The following is a 12,664-nucleotide window of genomic DNA, read 5'->3' as shown; positions in this document are numbered from 1 at the left end:
GCATCACTAGCGCTGTCGTTGGTAAGGCAGGGGTAGATGAAAGGAAAGTGACTGGATTGGGGGGGGGGGACTGGATGCAATGGGGCTTGCTGTTTTTGTCATTTAATTAACCTATTTTGTTTCTTTGTCATGTAAACCACTTTGTAAGGAGATCCTAGCCAGTGTAGCGGTGACACTTCTGTTGACCTAGTTGTAGCTTTCATCCCGTTCAGCCATAGGGAGCTATGGAGTTGCTTTTTCTTGATCTGTAATATGAGAAGCCTACACTTAAATGTCAGAGATTTGGGGGGTTTTGGGGTGGGAACACCAAGAATAGTCTAGGAACTTGTCTTGGGCCCCTGGAAACGTAGGGTTACCTGTTCATGCAGACTTGATCACGTCTTGGGGTCGTTTCTAGATAAACTCAGGCGGCTGAGTTATAATTAGGATGCCAGTGTGTTAATTGACTCGGGGAAATATGCCTTTTTAAGAACTAGGATACTTTATTTACCCGGCTCCACAGACTACTTGTGATCATCAAGGGCTCTGAAGACTGACCAGTAATTCTTGGAGTGTGTTAGTGATAATAGGAGCAGATGATAGCACCTTTGGGATTAATTGTCTTTAGGAGCTTTCATCTGTTTATGAAAAATAAGCAGTTCCTGGATTTTTTGTTCTCTCTTCCTGAGAGCATTGGCTCTTCCTTACCAGCTCCTCTGCAGCCCTTCTCAGGCAAAGACGTTTTTTAACACGGTATAAAATTTGGCTGTGGAAAAGTATACCATGAGAAGTAATTCTGTCCTCTGCGCCCAAAGTAGTTCTCTCAAAGGTACCACTGTTGCTGCCGAAACTCGGCCTCTGTCTACTGGTGCCAAATGGAGACACAGAGCTTTGGGTGAAGGAGGAAAAGCGCTTTTATTGCTTCTCCAGACAAAGGAGGTCACAGCAGGCTAATGCCTTTAAAGACTGTGCCCTCCACTGGCAAGAACTGAAGAGCATTTTTAATAGGAAAATGGAAAGAAACAGGTTTCCAGATAGGAATCAGGATTGGGACAAACATGCGTTCTTCTTTCTTTGGGGGAATCTTGGTCATCCAAGCTGGAGTCAGGAGCTCTCCGCATGGTCGTGATGGTGGCCCTCTGGGTTAGTGGCTAGAATCACAGTCCTCGGGAAAAGGGTGTCTTGATCAGCCATGAGAACAGACTAGGGACGCTCCTGAAAAACATCCTGTGCTAATAATCTGCAACCCGCAGGCACTTGTACTTATGCTCAGGTGCCTAATCTTTAGTTTACGGGTGACTGTGTTTAGGGTGCAATTAAGCCAGGGAGAAGGACAAGGAAGGACTCTAAACTGTTCAGTTTTAAAGTATTCATTTCAAAAAGAAGCATAAGGAATGCAGCTTTTCTCTTAGGTGTACAAGATGCCTGCACCGTTGTGTGTATCCTTTGAGAAGCAGCCAGGCTCCTGCCCCATGGCCGTGCTGTTGTTTCTTGGCTGTTCCTCCCCTGACTGCGTCCCTTTCCTTCCCTCATCAGCAACTGTGTGAACCTACCCCTTGGAACTCAGGGAAGGCTATCGGGGCTGAATGAGGCCCATTTCCTAAGAAATGGGGACATAGAAAGGCTTTTGTGCCCAGGAGCCCCACAGGGTCCTGCTCGGTTACACTGTTAACAGCAGCTTTTCCCAGATTGTGTGTGTCCTAGCATATGTCGACTTGAAATATGGTCCACAAATAAGATTATACTGTTGTTATCTGAAAAACTGCGTTTGCCTCTTGGTGACCGTTGAGCCAAAAGACACAACCAAAGATCAGGAGAAGGAAGGATTTATTAGGTCTTTTCCAAAGCAGTGTCTCTCAGAACAGCAGAAGGGGAAAGTTTTAAGCTAAGAGTACATGTATTCATGAAGGGGCTTGAGCAGAGGAGAATTTAGCATTGAGCGGGGCAGAGGTCATCAGAGTCCAAGCTTTTCAGTTGATCGAAGCCCCGAGCGTCCTCTTCATCATCCCATCCACCGCCTGGGCGGGTGCAGCCTTAGTTCCCGCAGAACTCGAAGAGGGTACCAGATTGTTCTCTGCACCCCCTGATCCAGTTTTATCGCCGAACTATTGTTTCTTGGCTGCTTTTCCTTTGTTCTGCATTCCCTCACTTAAGATCATTAATTACTGAGACCTGTTCAGGGGCGAGCATTGTGGCCAGGCTTAGGTCACAAACTGGCTTCTGCCAAAAATGGCTTCTCTTGTGTCAAGAAAGCCTTGCATGATTCTTTTTCTCCAGGGACCTCCCACCCTGTTTGCTTACAAGATATCTTTTTTTTTTTTTTTTTAAACATAGTTATTCTGTATTTTGGAGCCCTTTCTATACTGGTATATCCAGCTTTACTCATTCTATTTAATAGATGCATAGGATACGTCACTATAGAACAGTTTCTTTAATAATTCTTTTAATAGATATTTAAATCATTTTGGCTTTTGTTTTTCCATACACTTTAATAAACACACATATCTTGGTATTTTGTGAGTATGTCCGTAGGGTAAATTGCTCGCAGTGGAAATGTTAAGTGGAAGAGTGTACTTTCGGTTTTGCTAGACGTTGCCTGCTAGCCCTGCCGAGAGGTCGGACCCGTCTCTACTCCCATTAACAGTGAATGAGGGGGCCTGTTTCCCCACACCCCTGCCAAATGTAGCCATTCAGCCTTCATAATTTTTACCAGTCTGAAATATTTCAGTTTTTTAATATGTATTTCTTTATGAGTGATGTTGAGCATCTTTGAAATTATTAATCACTCTTTTCCTTTATAGCTGTCTAGGTAATTTTCTCTTTTAAATATTTCACACAGATTACTATTCTTTTCTGTCTTTTTGTTTGTTTGTTTGTTTAGGGCTGCATCCGTGGCACATGGAGGTTCCCAGGCTGCGGGTCCAATCAGAGCTGTAGCCGCCAGCCTGCACCACAGCCACTCGGGATCCGAGCCGCATCTTGCCACCTACACGACAGCTCACGGCAATGCCAAATCCTTAACCTACTGAGCGAGGCCACGGATTGAACCCGTGTCCTCATGGATGCTGGTCGGGTTCGTTAACCTCTGAGCCACGACGGAAACTCCAGATTACCTTTCTTTTCCATTTGTCCTTCTTTTCAGACACAACACCTGGGCTACTAATTATTTCAGTTACAGTTTTCTGGGATTCTGTTCCCTTTCTGATAATACAGTATAAAAATGTAATGAATGGATTTTTAGTTCCCATTGAATATGTATGGATATTTTCTGAATGACCTCATAAGACAGAGAGGATCTCTTACTGTGAGTCACTTCTGCAAAGGAATAAGCTCTTTCATTATGAAGTAATTCTTGCTGGTGTCTCTCTGCAAATGACTTTTTATTTTACTTTACCTCTTATCTCCAAATTCCAAAGCACATGTTATAGCTCCTGTGAATGTCCTGAGCCATGCTGGGGATTTCTTTTGCTCTTTAGCCCTTAGAATTTGAATTTTGTATGTAGTAGATACTTAATGAATGTTTTATAGGGTTTGTGATTAAACTTGATAAATAAGAAAAGTGAAAGAAATTCTTTGGGGAAATAAAGAGTCTTTTCTCTTGTTCTTTTTCTCTCCTTTTATTCCCCTCTGAATTAAAATGGAAATGTTTCCTCTCTTTTTATTTGTGTTACTAAGGAGGCTAATTTCTTTCCAGCAAAGGTCAGTGACCTTGTGGCAAGTGCCTACAAGACAATAAAAGCGAAGCTGCCCCTGACCTTGAGAAGCATGTCACTGTACCTATCCAATAAAGATACCGAGTTCATCTTGTTTAAACCTGTTAGGGTGAGTATTCCGATCACCTATTTGAATATTGGCCAGTCTCTTCAAGTGTTCTCGCCTTGTCCATCATTTTCCTCTTCAAGTAAACATTTTGAAATGTTGGACTACTATTCTAGTGCAGTTGATTAAAAATGACTGTGATTCTTTTTATTTTTTTTTTCTTATTAGGGCCATACCTGAGGCATATGGAGGTTCCCAGGCTGGGGGGCAAATTGGAGCTGCAGCTGCCGGCCTACGCCACAGCCACACCAACACAGGCTCTGAGCTGCGTCTGCGACCTACACCATAGCTCACAGCAACGCCGGATCCTTAATCCATTGAGCAAGGCCAGGGATCGAACCCCAGTCCTCATGGATACAAGTCAGGCTCTTAACCCAATGAGCTGCAATGGGAGCTTCTCACTGTGGTTCTTGAAAGACGTAACAAAGCCTGCATCTGATTATTACGCCTCCCCCCATTTTATTTTAATTTCCTTCTTACCTATGGCACAAAGGTAGATATTAGTAAATAATAAATAAATAAGTAATCAGACCCTCACACGAGATGGGGCCCAGCACTTGAGGGAACAGCATTCCAGGAATTGCAGCCTGTTTTACTGGTGAGCGGTGCAAATAAATGGCTTGTAGTAGCCACTGAGGGATGAAATGTCAGAGCAAATGTAGTGCTCAGCTTCCTGCTCTGTGTTGAGCTCGCATCTTCACCCAAGGCGTTGGTTGAATTTTAAAGCACATTTTATGTGATGGGAACTTTATTATCTTTTGTGTAAGAAATTGCTGCTGAAGACGCTCATTCTCTGGGGGGGACAAGGTTTGCTAGAGTTTAGTTTTTCCAGCAAGTTTTATCTGATAAGTCTTAGCTCGTGAAATAGTAAGTGTAAATTATATGTCTTTGGTAATTGCGTGGAAGATACATTTCCTCCACTTGTTTTCGCAAATAGAAGATTTCGCTGTCTTAGTGCTTCGTGTTTAATGCAGTCGAGTGTGTTTTCAGTGACTCATGCAATATGATGGCCTGTCCTTCTTTCTAAGAATAATATTCAGCAAGTCTTCCAGAAGTTCCACGCGTTGTTAAAGGAGGAGTTCAGCCCTGAAGACGCCCAGATCATTGCGTGTCCTTCTATGGAGCAGGTAATCCGTGTCTGAAGACCCCTGTAACTTTCATAACCTTTTAGCTCTTTCGCTTGAGTAGAGAATGTCTTTGCGTAACCATGTTTTAGTTGTAAGTTTAAAAATTGTGCCCTGTCTTATTGGGATGAACAAGAGTTCCCGCTTTGAGTTGCTCTCACCGGTATCTGCTGATGGCTTTAGACTTTTCATTTGCTTTTTAAGGTTTCCTGATATTGAAGGTTGCTGTGTTCAAGATGAGTAAACGATTTGTGAAAGATTCAAGGAGTGGTGTTAGATGGCTGAATAACTTTGCCACATGCACAGGAGGTCCGTGTTTCAGATGAAAAAAAATAAAGTTATTTAAGGATTAGAACAGACATTACAAGTGTTCCTCTTTCCTCTCTTCCCTAAATTAAGAAAACTAAAGACAGAGTCTGCGTTTATTATCCTTTTATTCAGTTCGCTCAGCAAGCCTTTATTGGGTAGGCGGAGGCTGGTGCTCTGGCGGGCGTCGTGTTTCTGGTTTGAAGCTTAGTTTAGGGCTGTGGTAGGACTAGAGCGTGAGGGGAGGTCGGTCAGGTTGGTGAGAGCCCGACTGGAGCGGGTGCAGCTGCGGGGAGGGTGGTCTTTCGACGTGAGTTTTATCACATGGGGAGAGAAAAGATGGGGTGGTAGCTGGCGGAGGAATGGGGTTGTTTTTTAATCGAGACAACTTATATACTGTAAAACCCACCCTTTAAAGTGGTCCACTCAGTGGTTTTTAGTATATTCATTAAGTCGTGCAACCATCACCACTCTCTAATTCTGGAGCGTTTTCATCCTCCCTCAAAAAAACCCCTACCTGTGAGCAGGTTCTTCATTCCCCCTCTTCTGCCGACCTGCTTTTGTCTCTGGATGTGCCTGTTCTGGACAACGCATTAAATGGAGTCGATCCACGCATGGCTGTCCGTGACTGGCCTCTTTGTCTTAGCGTGATGCTTTCAAGGCCCCTCCACGTTGTAGCTGGTGTGTATGGGACTTCATTCCTTCCCACGGCTGGATGAATTTCCTTGCATGGCTCTAAGGGTCATATTTTAACAAGATAAGATATCTCAGGGACTTCCTGATGTGGCGCAGCAGAAATGAATCCGACTAGTGTTCATGAGGATGAGGGTTCGATCCCTGGCCTCGCTCAGTGGGTTAAGGATCCAGCGTTGCCGAGAGCTGTGCTGTAAGTCGCAGACACGGCTCGGATCTGGTGTGGTTGTGGCTGTGGTGTAGGCCGGCGGTTACAGCTCCGATTCGACCCCTAGCATGGGAATCTCCATGTGCCACAGGTGTGGTCCTAAAAAGACAAAAAAAGAGGAGTGACTGAAGTGATTGTGTGGAATGAAGCAGAATTCCTGCCGGAGTCTTATTAGAACAGAGCGGTAGTGCTCTGAGAGCTCCAAGAATGCAGGGCCGGGTGATGGCCGGGGGCTCGCAGATGGAGGCTGAAGCGTGGCCTGGGCTGAGACCATGAAAACCAGAGCTGGGGAAGGTGCCCGGAGAGGGAAGAAGAAGGATCTGGAAATAACAGTGAGGAACAGAGCAGACTCCGATCCCACCTCCGGCTAGTGGTTCCAGGCATGTGCAAAAGAAACACCCGTCGTTTTGAGAAGGTTGCAGGGCAGGCTTGTGGGGGGTGGGGGCTGGGCTTCGGGAGTTCAGAGGGGTGGGCCATGAGGTTGGAAAAGAGCCTCGAGGTGGAGGAATGACTTGGGAGGCCTGGGCTTCCTGTGATGGGTGATGCAGACACAGGTAACCATGGTAGCGGCCTAGACGAGCACCTGATGGGGGGGTGCCTGGCCGAGGGCATGCAGAGCTCCCAGGCTCCCACTTTTCTCCTGCCGGTGAGACGCGTGTGTTAGTGTGTGCCTGTGTCTGGAAAAGTTTTATAATAACCACCCACGCTGTGCGCTGCTCGGTTGCTTTGCTCCTCTTCTCTCTTCTGCCGATGAACCACTAAATTATTTTCATGCCGTACCAGTGGGTGAAAGCAGTAGACACATAGTGTGAAAACCACTCACAGAGACCATCATCCTCACTGTCCTTGATCCGCTTTCAGAACTAACCCACTAACATTTTCTGGGTAATAATAACAGCTGATTAAATGCTGACTCCCGATTGAGTCACTTGGACAGAGGCTCACAGAGCAGGAACCAGAACCTCGGACCCCGATTCCACGGAGTGTTCCTGGAGGGCACTCCTCTGGTTCACTGTCACTTTCTCTGCCCATTTAAGTTTCCCTGGAAATTTGACAGCTGTGACACGTCTTCTTAAGCTCCCACATATGACAACACAAGTTTTTTTTGATAACTTCATTTTATTTTAATTTCCGCCTTAGAGAAAAAATTCCAAGGACGGCAATAAGGGACTTCACCCAGTTGTCTGCACGCTGCCCCAGTGCTTTGTCATCGCTGCTTCTCCCTCGTGCCCTCCCCTCTTCTTCTCCGTCCTTTGAGGGGCAGTTGGGAGACACTGGAGCCTTTCCTCAGAAAGCACGTTTCCTTAGAGCAAGGAATCCGCCTTCCTGCCGCCCCCATCCATCCCGCTGCCTAACCCCCAGCCCACATTCTCGCTCCCTCAGTCGCCCCGCTAGTGGCCTTTCGAGAGACTTTTTTTGTCCTGCTGGTGGCCTTTCGAGAGACTTTTTCCCGGTCCAGGGGTTGCTGTCAGGCATCACATCCTTGAGTGTCTTCTGACCCGGAGCAGCTCCATAGGCTTTTTGGGCTTTCTTGGCCTTGGCAGGCTAGTTCTTTTGCAGAATGTTCCTCAGTTGGGGGTCGTTTCAGTGTTTCCGCGTGATTCGATTCAGGTTGTGTACTTTTGGCAGGAAAGACACAGAGCTGGTTTTGTGTCCTCTCACTGGGAGGGCAGATTTACAGGCGAGGTTATGGGGGGGGGGGGCGCGACGATGTGGATTAGCAAAGCCCCACTGTGCAGAAGGACGCAGCGCAGGCTCCTGCAGCCCCGCGTCTCTGCAGGGCCTAGGTGGCAGATGAGCAGAGTGCAGTCTGTTGTCTCCTCCTGTCGCACTGGCCATTTCTCTGCTTTTCCCAGGCTGGCTCCGTGTGTCGCCCTCCTCTGCAGAGTGGGAGGGGGCCTCCTGGGTCAGAGTTAGTACCTGAGCTGAAGTTCACCTGCCCAGCCTGTCCTTGTGCAGTGAAGAGTCATGTAAAGAATTCAGCTCTCCCCAGACCACGCTCTGCGTCGAAAAAGGGGGATTGATTATTTAGGTCCAGTTCTGTCCCCTGTCAGCATGGGCCTGCGGTTTTTCCTGCCTCCCTCGCTGGAGTCTGAGTGGGTTGAGAGCCCAGGATCGGCGATGGCACCGCTCTCCCCAGGGGCCCTCATAATGCACAGAGCCCAGGGGCCGCCTCAGGGTCTGGTCTATGCTGCGGGTCCAGTTTATCCCTTACAACTAGGCTTGAGGTAGGCGGCAGGTGGGCCCCTGGGCGGAGAACAGCCGGGACTTGTTAGGCTGAGTAAACTGGGCCTTGTTTCTCTTTGACACCTCAAGGAGAAAGTTCGTTGAAGGAGCTGAGCTCAGCTGGAGTAGAGAGGGGAAATTGTTACGCCAGGGAAGGAGGAGGCCCAGGCTGGAGCCTTGAGGTTGCAAGTGGAGTTTGTTGACCAGCAGAGGGGTCGGGAGCTCTGAGCAGGCGAGACTCGGGCTCCCCCACTGCAGGGAGTGCTTGGTTGTTTTTTATAGACAGGGGTCACTTTGCTGAGCCCTGTGGTCTGTGGCCTTGGGGCTCTTTGTCTTTGGGAACCCAGCCGTCACATGGGCCCGTTAGATAAAAAGGAATCTGTGTCCTTTTAGGCCTTGTTTCATTTTCCACCTAAGAAAGATGACTATTCAGTCACTCCTGGGGTCGAGGAGACCCTCCCCCCCATTAGATCCTAGCGTCAGAAAGGGAGGGGCGCCAGGCCACACCAAGTCCTGATACCATCCTGGCACCCTTTGCTCTGGGATCCATCTTTGCCAAAAGATGCGCACACTTATTGGGGAGGGTCCTGTGTCCAGTCAGGTGTGAGAATTCAGACAAGATAAGTGGCTAAAGGGAAACAAGACCCGGAAGAACAGACCTGCACAAGAGGTTTAACTCAGCTCTCTGGCTGGCTCCTCATTTCGGGGGACGCCCCGCTCTCCTCTGTAGGGGGTGTGTTACTTCTTTGCTTCTGACTTAGATAAACTCCTCTGTGTGCTCGCCCACACGTTGTATCATGACTCTAGCAGTAAACTTTATGCCTGCTTTTACAGTCTTTGCCTCCTTGAAACCTTTTGGCTTTCAGCGGGGGCAAGAATCAGGGCCGTTCTACTCCAGCCTCTAGCCAGTCTAGTGGCCGGGTTTCCTGGTTTTCATCCAGGCTGCCCGGGTTCCGTTCCTGAGCCGAGAATTAAGATCTCACTCCAAGCCCTCACTCACTGCTGTCTGTGCGAGGTCAGTCTGCTACAAATCATAGACTTTCCTCTCCTTCTGTTTTTGAAGATCTCAGCAGCCTTTCTTGAGTGTGGTATTCCAGAGCAGAACTAACGTGGCCTCTCTCTTCGCCTTTCAGCTGAACCTCCTACTGTCAGTTTCTAAATAACCAGCCGTCGGGGCGCGCGTGGAGAAGGCCTGTGCATCCTGCAGGGCGCCGGACAAGTGTACAGGGCTGACTCGAGAACCACACGGTGGCTGCTCCGTGCTGACCGCAGACTGGAATGGAAGCCAAGTGAGAAACGATTGGGGTTTCCCTTTTAAGAAACATCCAAATGCCAAAGATTAATCTGCGAGCGCTGATAACTGCCTCATTTAAATGGTCACGAGCAGTGTAAGTTTTTAAGAGGAAGCTATGGTGGGCACGCCGGGTGAAATGGTTCTTAGCAAAAAAATGTGCAATGAAAATAGGTTACAATAAATAGTGCAAAAAACTTTACAGAAATACAGCTCGTTAGAAAGCTTCTGAGTATGGTTCGTTAAAGCGTGAAACACTGCAGTCCTTTTAACCACGGGGCATTCCGCAGTGACCGGTTCTTTTGACTTCCAGAAACATTCTTCCTCCACTCTCTTTAATGTGATGTGTCTCCTGTCACTTTGAAGCTTAGTTTGGAGTAGATTGGATGCTTCTGAGAACACGTTCTGCTTTCCGGGGAGCTGAGGGTCTTCTCTTTCTGTGTTCGATGTGAGTAGTTGCGGGCTGCAAGGACCTCAGGGCAGGTCCCGGGATCTGTCGGAGGCGGATGGCTTAGGTGCAGAGCGTTCAGTGGCAGGCGGGGAGCTGCAGCCTCTGGGTGGCGGATACGTGCCCTGTCCTTCAGGAGAATCTGGGGGGTACCGTTTGTGAGGCGGGAGTACCACTTAAGGCGCCTCAGTCTGGCCCAGAAGGGAGGCAGGAAGCCTGATGAGCCGTGTGTCCCAGGCATGAAAGCGAGGGCTCCCAGCTCCCTGCCCACCGCCTTTGCTCTCCTGGTGCTTTGAAAAGCGCACCCTTTCATGTCCTGCGTATTCGCTGGGGCGCTGCCTCGGGGCTCCCCAGCTCTGCCACGGCAGCGGGACACATTTCCCAACAAAGACAAGCGAGGCGTGGACCTCCCATCCCTTAACGTTGGCCACACGATAGCAGGGACGGTCCAGTACATTAGACGCATCCCCGAGCTCTGCAGATGCACTGGCTTTGTCTTCGATGTTAGAGTAAATGGCACCTGCTTTTTGGTTCACAAGGAATTTCGAGTTATTCAGACACTAGTTTAGAGATGGAACCCTGGCCGACAAGGGCCCTGGGATGTAGCCAGCAGACCCCATTCTGCGTGACTGGCATTTCGACACCCGCCACGTGTACATAGGTTCCATATCGTCACGTCCGTCATTTTCAACAGGTCACTTGTTTTTCAGCTCCGTTTAACTTGGTGGTGGATGTTGCTCGCTAGAGCTTAAGAGTCTCTACTTCGGGGGAGGTGGAAGGTAAAGAGGGTCCATGTTCATTCTTGGAGAGGAAATGAATGAATTAGGAACGTTATATGTACTTCCACTTACTATTTTAAATATACGTTTAATGAAATAAACTGTAAGATACCCGCTTTTGTATATTCTGTGTACATTTGATTTTTAAATAGCCTTTCCAAAGAAATGAGGGCATGATTATTGTATAATACTGTGACAGATTTAATTTGATGTACAGAGCAGAGTGTGTTCTTAAGGATAAAAATATTTCACAGCACTCGTTCTTGTGCTTTGAATCTTTTATTTCCGAAACACTCAAACACCTTACAAAAGTACTGAGTAGATAGTAGTGATCCAATTTGTTTGCTAAATGATTGTTTAAATCTGTACAGTTTCAAGTGTTTACTTATACAAAGAGTGTACATACTTTCAAATAATTAATTTAAAATGCTTTATATTATTTGGCTAGAAATTGCTGTTTTTAATAAATGTGAATTTTTTTAAAAATAAAGATTTTTGCTTCCTACTTTGTCCTCATGGGTCTGTGTGTGTTTTCTTTATTTTTTTATTTTTATTTTTGCCTTTTAGGGCTGCACCTGCAGCATACGAAGTTCCCTGGTTAGGGGGTCCAGTTGGAGCTGCTGCTGCTGGCCTACACCACAGCCACAGCAACACCCGCTCCGAGTCATGTCTGCAACCTACACTACAGCTCACAGCAACACCGATCCTTAACCCACTGAGCGAGGCCAGGGATCACTCGATACTAGTCTGGTTCTTAACCCCCTGAGCCTCAATGGGAACTCCCTAAAATTTTTTTTTTAATTGAAACTTTTACTGCAGTAACTTGTAGATTCACATGCAGCTGTGAGAGAGAATACAGAGAGATGCCTTGTACCTTTACGTGATTTCTCCTAATGGTTTCATCTCACAAGACGTGACGTTATCCCGGGCAGGCTGCTGACCGTGGAAGCTCCACCAGCGTCACTCCCATTGCCCCAGTTTTGCTGGTACTGTGTGGATTCTTTTGGCAGGATGATCATTGTGGAAAGACTTTTTCTTAGCATCTTAATGCTTCATTAGTTGAAAGGTAATTTTTCTTTGTTTGCCAAATTGCCAATTTCCTGAGGACTATTAGCGCAAATGGTTATGTTGAATTTTAGTATTACTGAAGTCAGAACAAAAACAAATTTGTAGGTGTTCCCGTCGTGGCTCAGTGGTTAAGGAGTATCCATGAGGATGCGGGTTTGATCCTGGGCCTCGCTCAGTGGGTTGAGGATCCGGTGTTGCCGTGAGCTGCGGTGTGTGTGGGTCGAAGACGTGGCGTTGCTGTGGCTGTGGTGTAGGCCAGGAGCTGTGGCTCCGATTCGACCCCTAGCCTGGAAACCTCCATATGCTGAGGATGCAGCCCTAAAAAGACAAAATTTGTATTTTTACAACCCCGTATCTTGAAATTGGTAGAAGCAACTAGAACTGCTACATGGTCTCACAGTGCCCAGGCCAGCTTCCCACCACGCGTAGGTATCCAGTCCAAAGTGTGGATGGTGACGAGGTCGCAGAACCCAGCTGTACCCATGGCGACCCAGTTCCTAGCACTTGCTCTCCCCTCACCTGGCTTAGTTTTTTTCATACCAGCAAGTGATGTATTTTGCTTATTCGGTTTTTGTCTGTCTTCCCCAGTCCAGATCGTAAGCCGCCTTGTTTTATTGACAGCTCTATTCCTGGTGCCTAGAACAGAGCCTGCAGTAGACGCTCAGAAGTATCTCTTGAAAGAATCCACTCGGGCCCAAGTCACGTACCTTCCCTCCCCCACCC

General features: G+C 47.5%; 1 protein-coding gene across 2 annotated transcripts in view; it reads left to right on the top strand.

Moving 5' to 3' along the window:
• COG3 (component of oligomeric golgi complex 3) overlaps positions 1-11,382 on the top strand; it is a 67,753-nt gene extending 56,371 nt beyond the window's left edge. For both annotated transcript variants that reach the window (XR_002336675.1, XM_021065605.1), the window contains 3 exons: positions 3,674-3,801; positions 4,827-4,925; positions 9,489-11,382. Coding sequence is in view for 1 of the 2 variants with exons in the window: in XM_021065605.1 (XP_020921264.1) it covers positions 3,674-3,801; positions 4,827-4,925; positions 9,489-9,518 (257 nt within the window). In the remaining variant the exon portion in view is untranslated. The remainder of the gene's footprint in view (positions 1-3,673; positions 3,802-4,826; positions 4,926-9,488) is intronic.

The sequence above is a fragment of the Sus scrofa genome, chromosome 11 (genome assembly GCF_000003025.6).
Source record: "Sus scrofa isolate TJ Tabasco breed Duroc chromosome 11, Sscrofa11.1, whole genome shotgun sequence".
Classification (NCBI taxonomy): domain Eukaryota; kingdom Metazoa; phylum Chordata; class Mammalia; order Artiodactyla; family Suidae; genus Sus; species Sus scrofa.
Note: the sequence above shows the minus strand (reverse complement) of the source record. Positions and strands in the feature narration are given on the sequence as shown.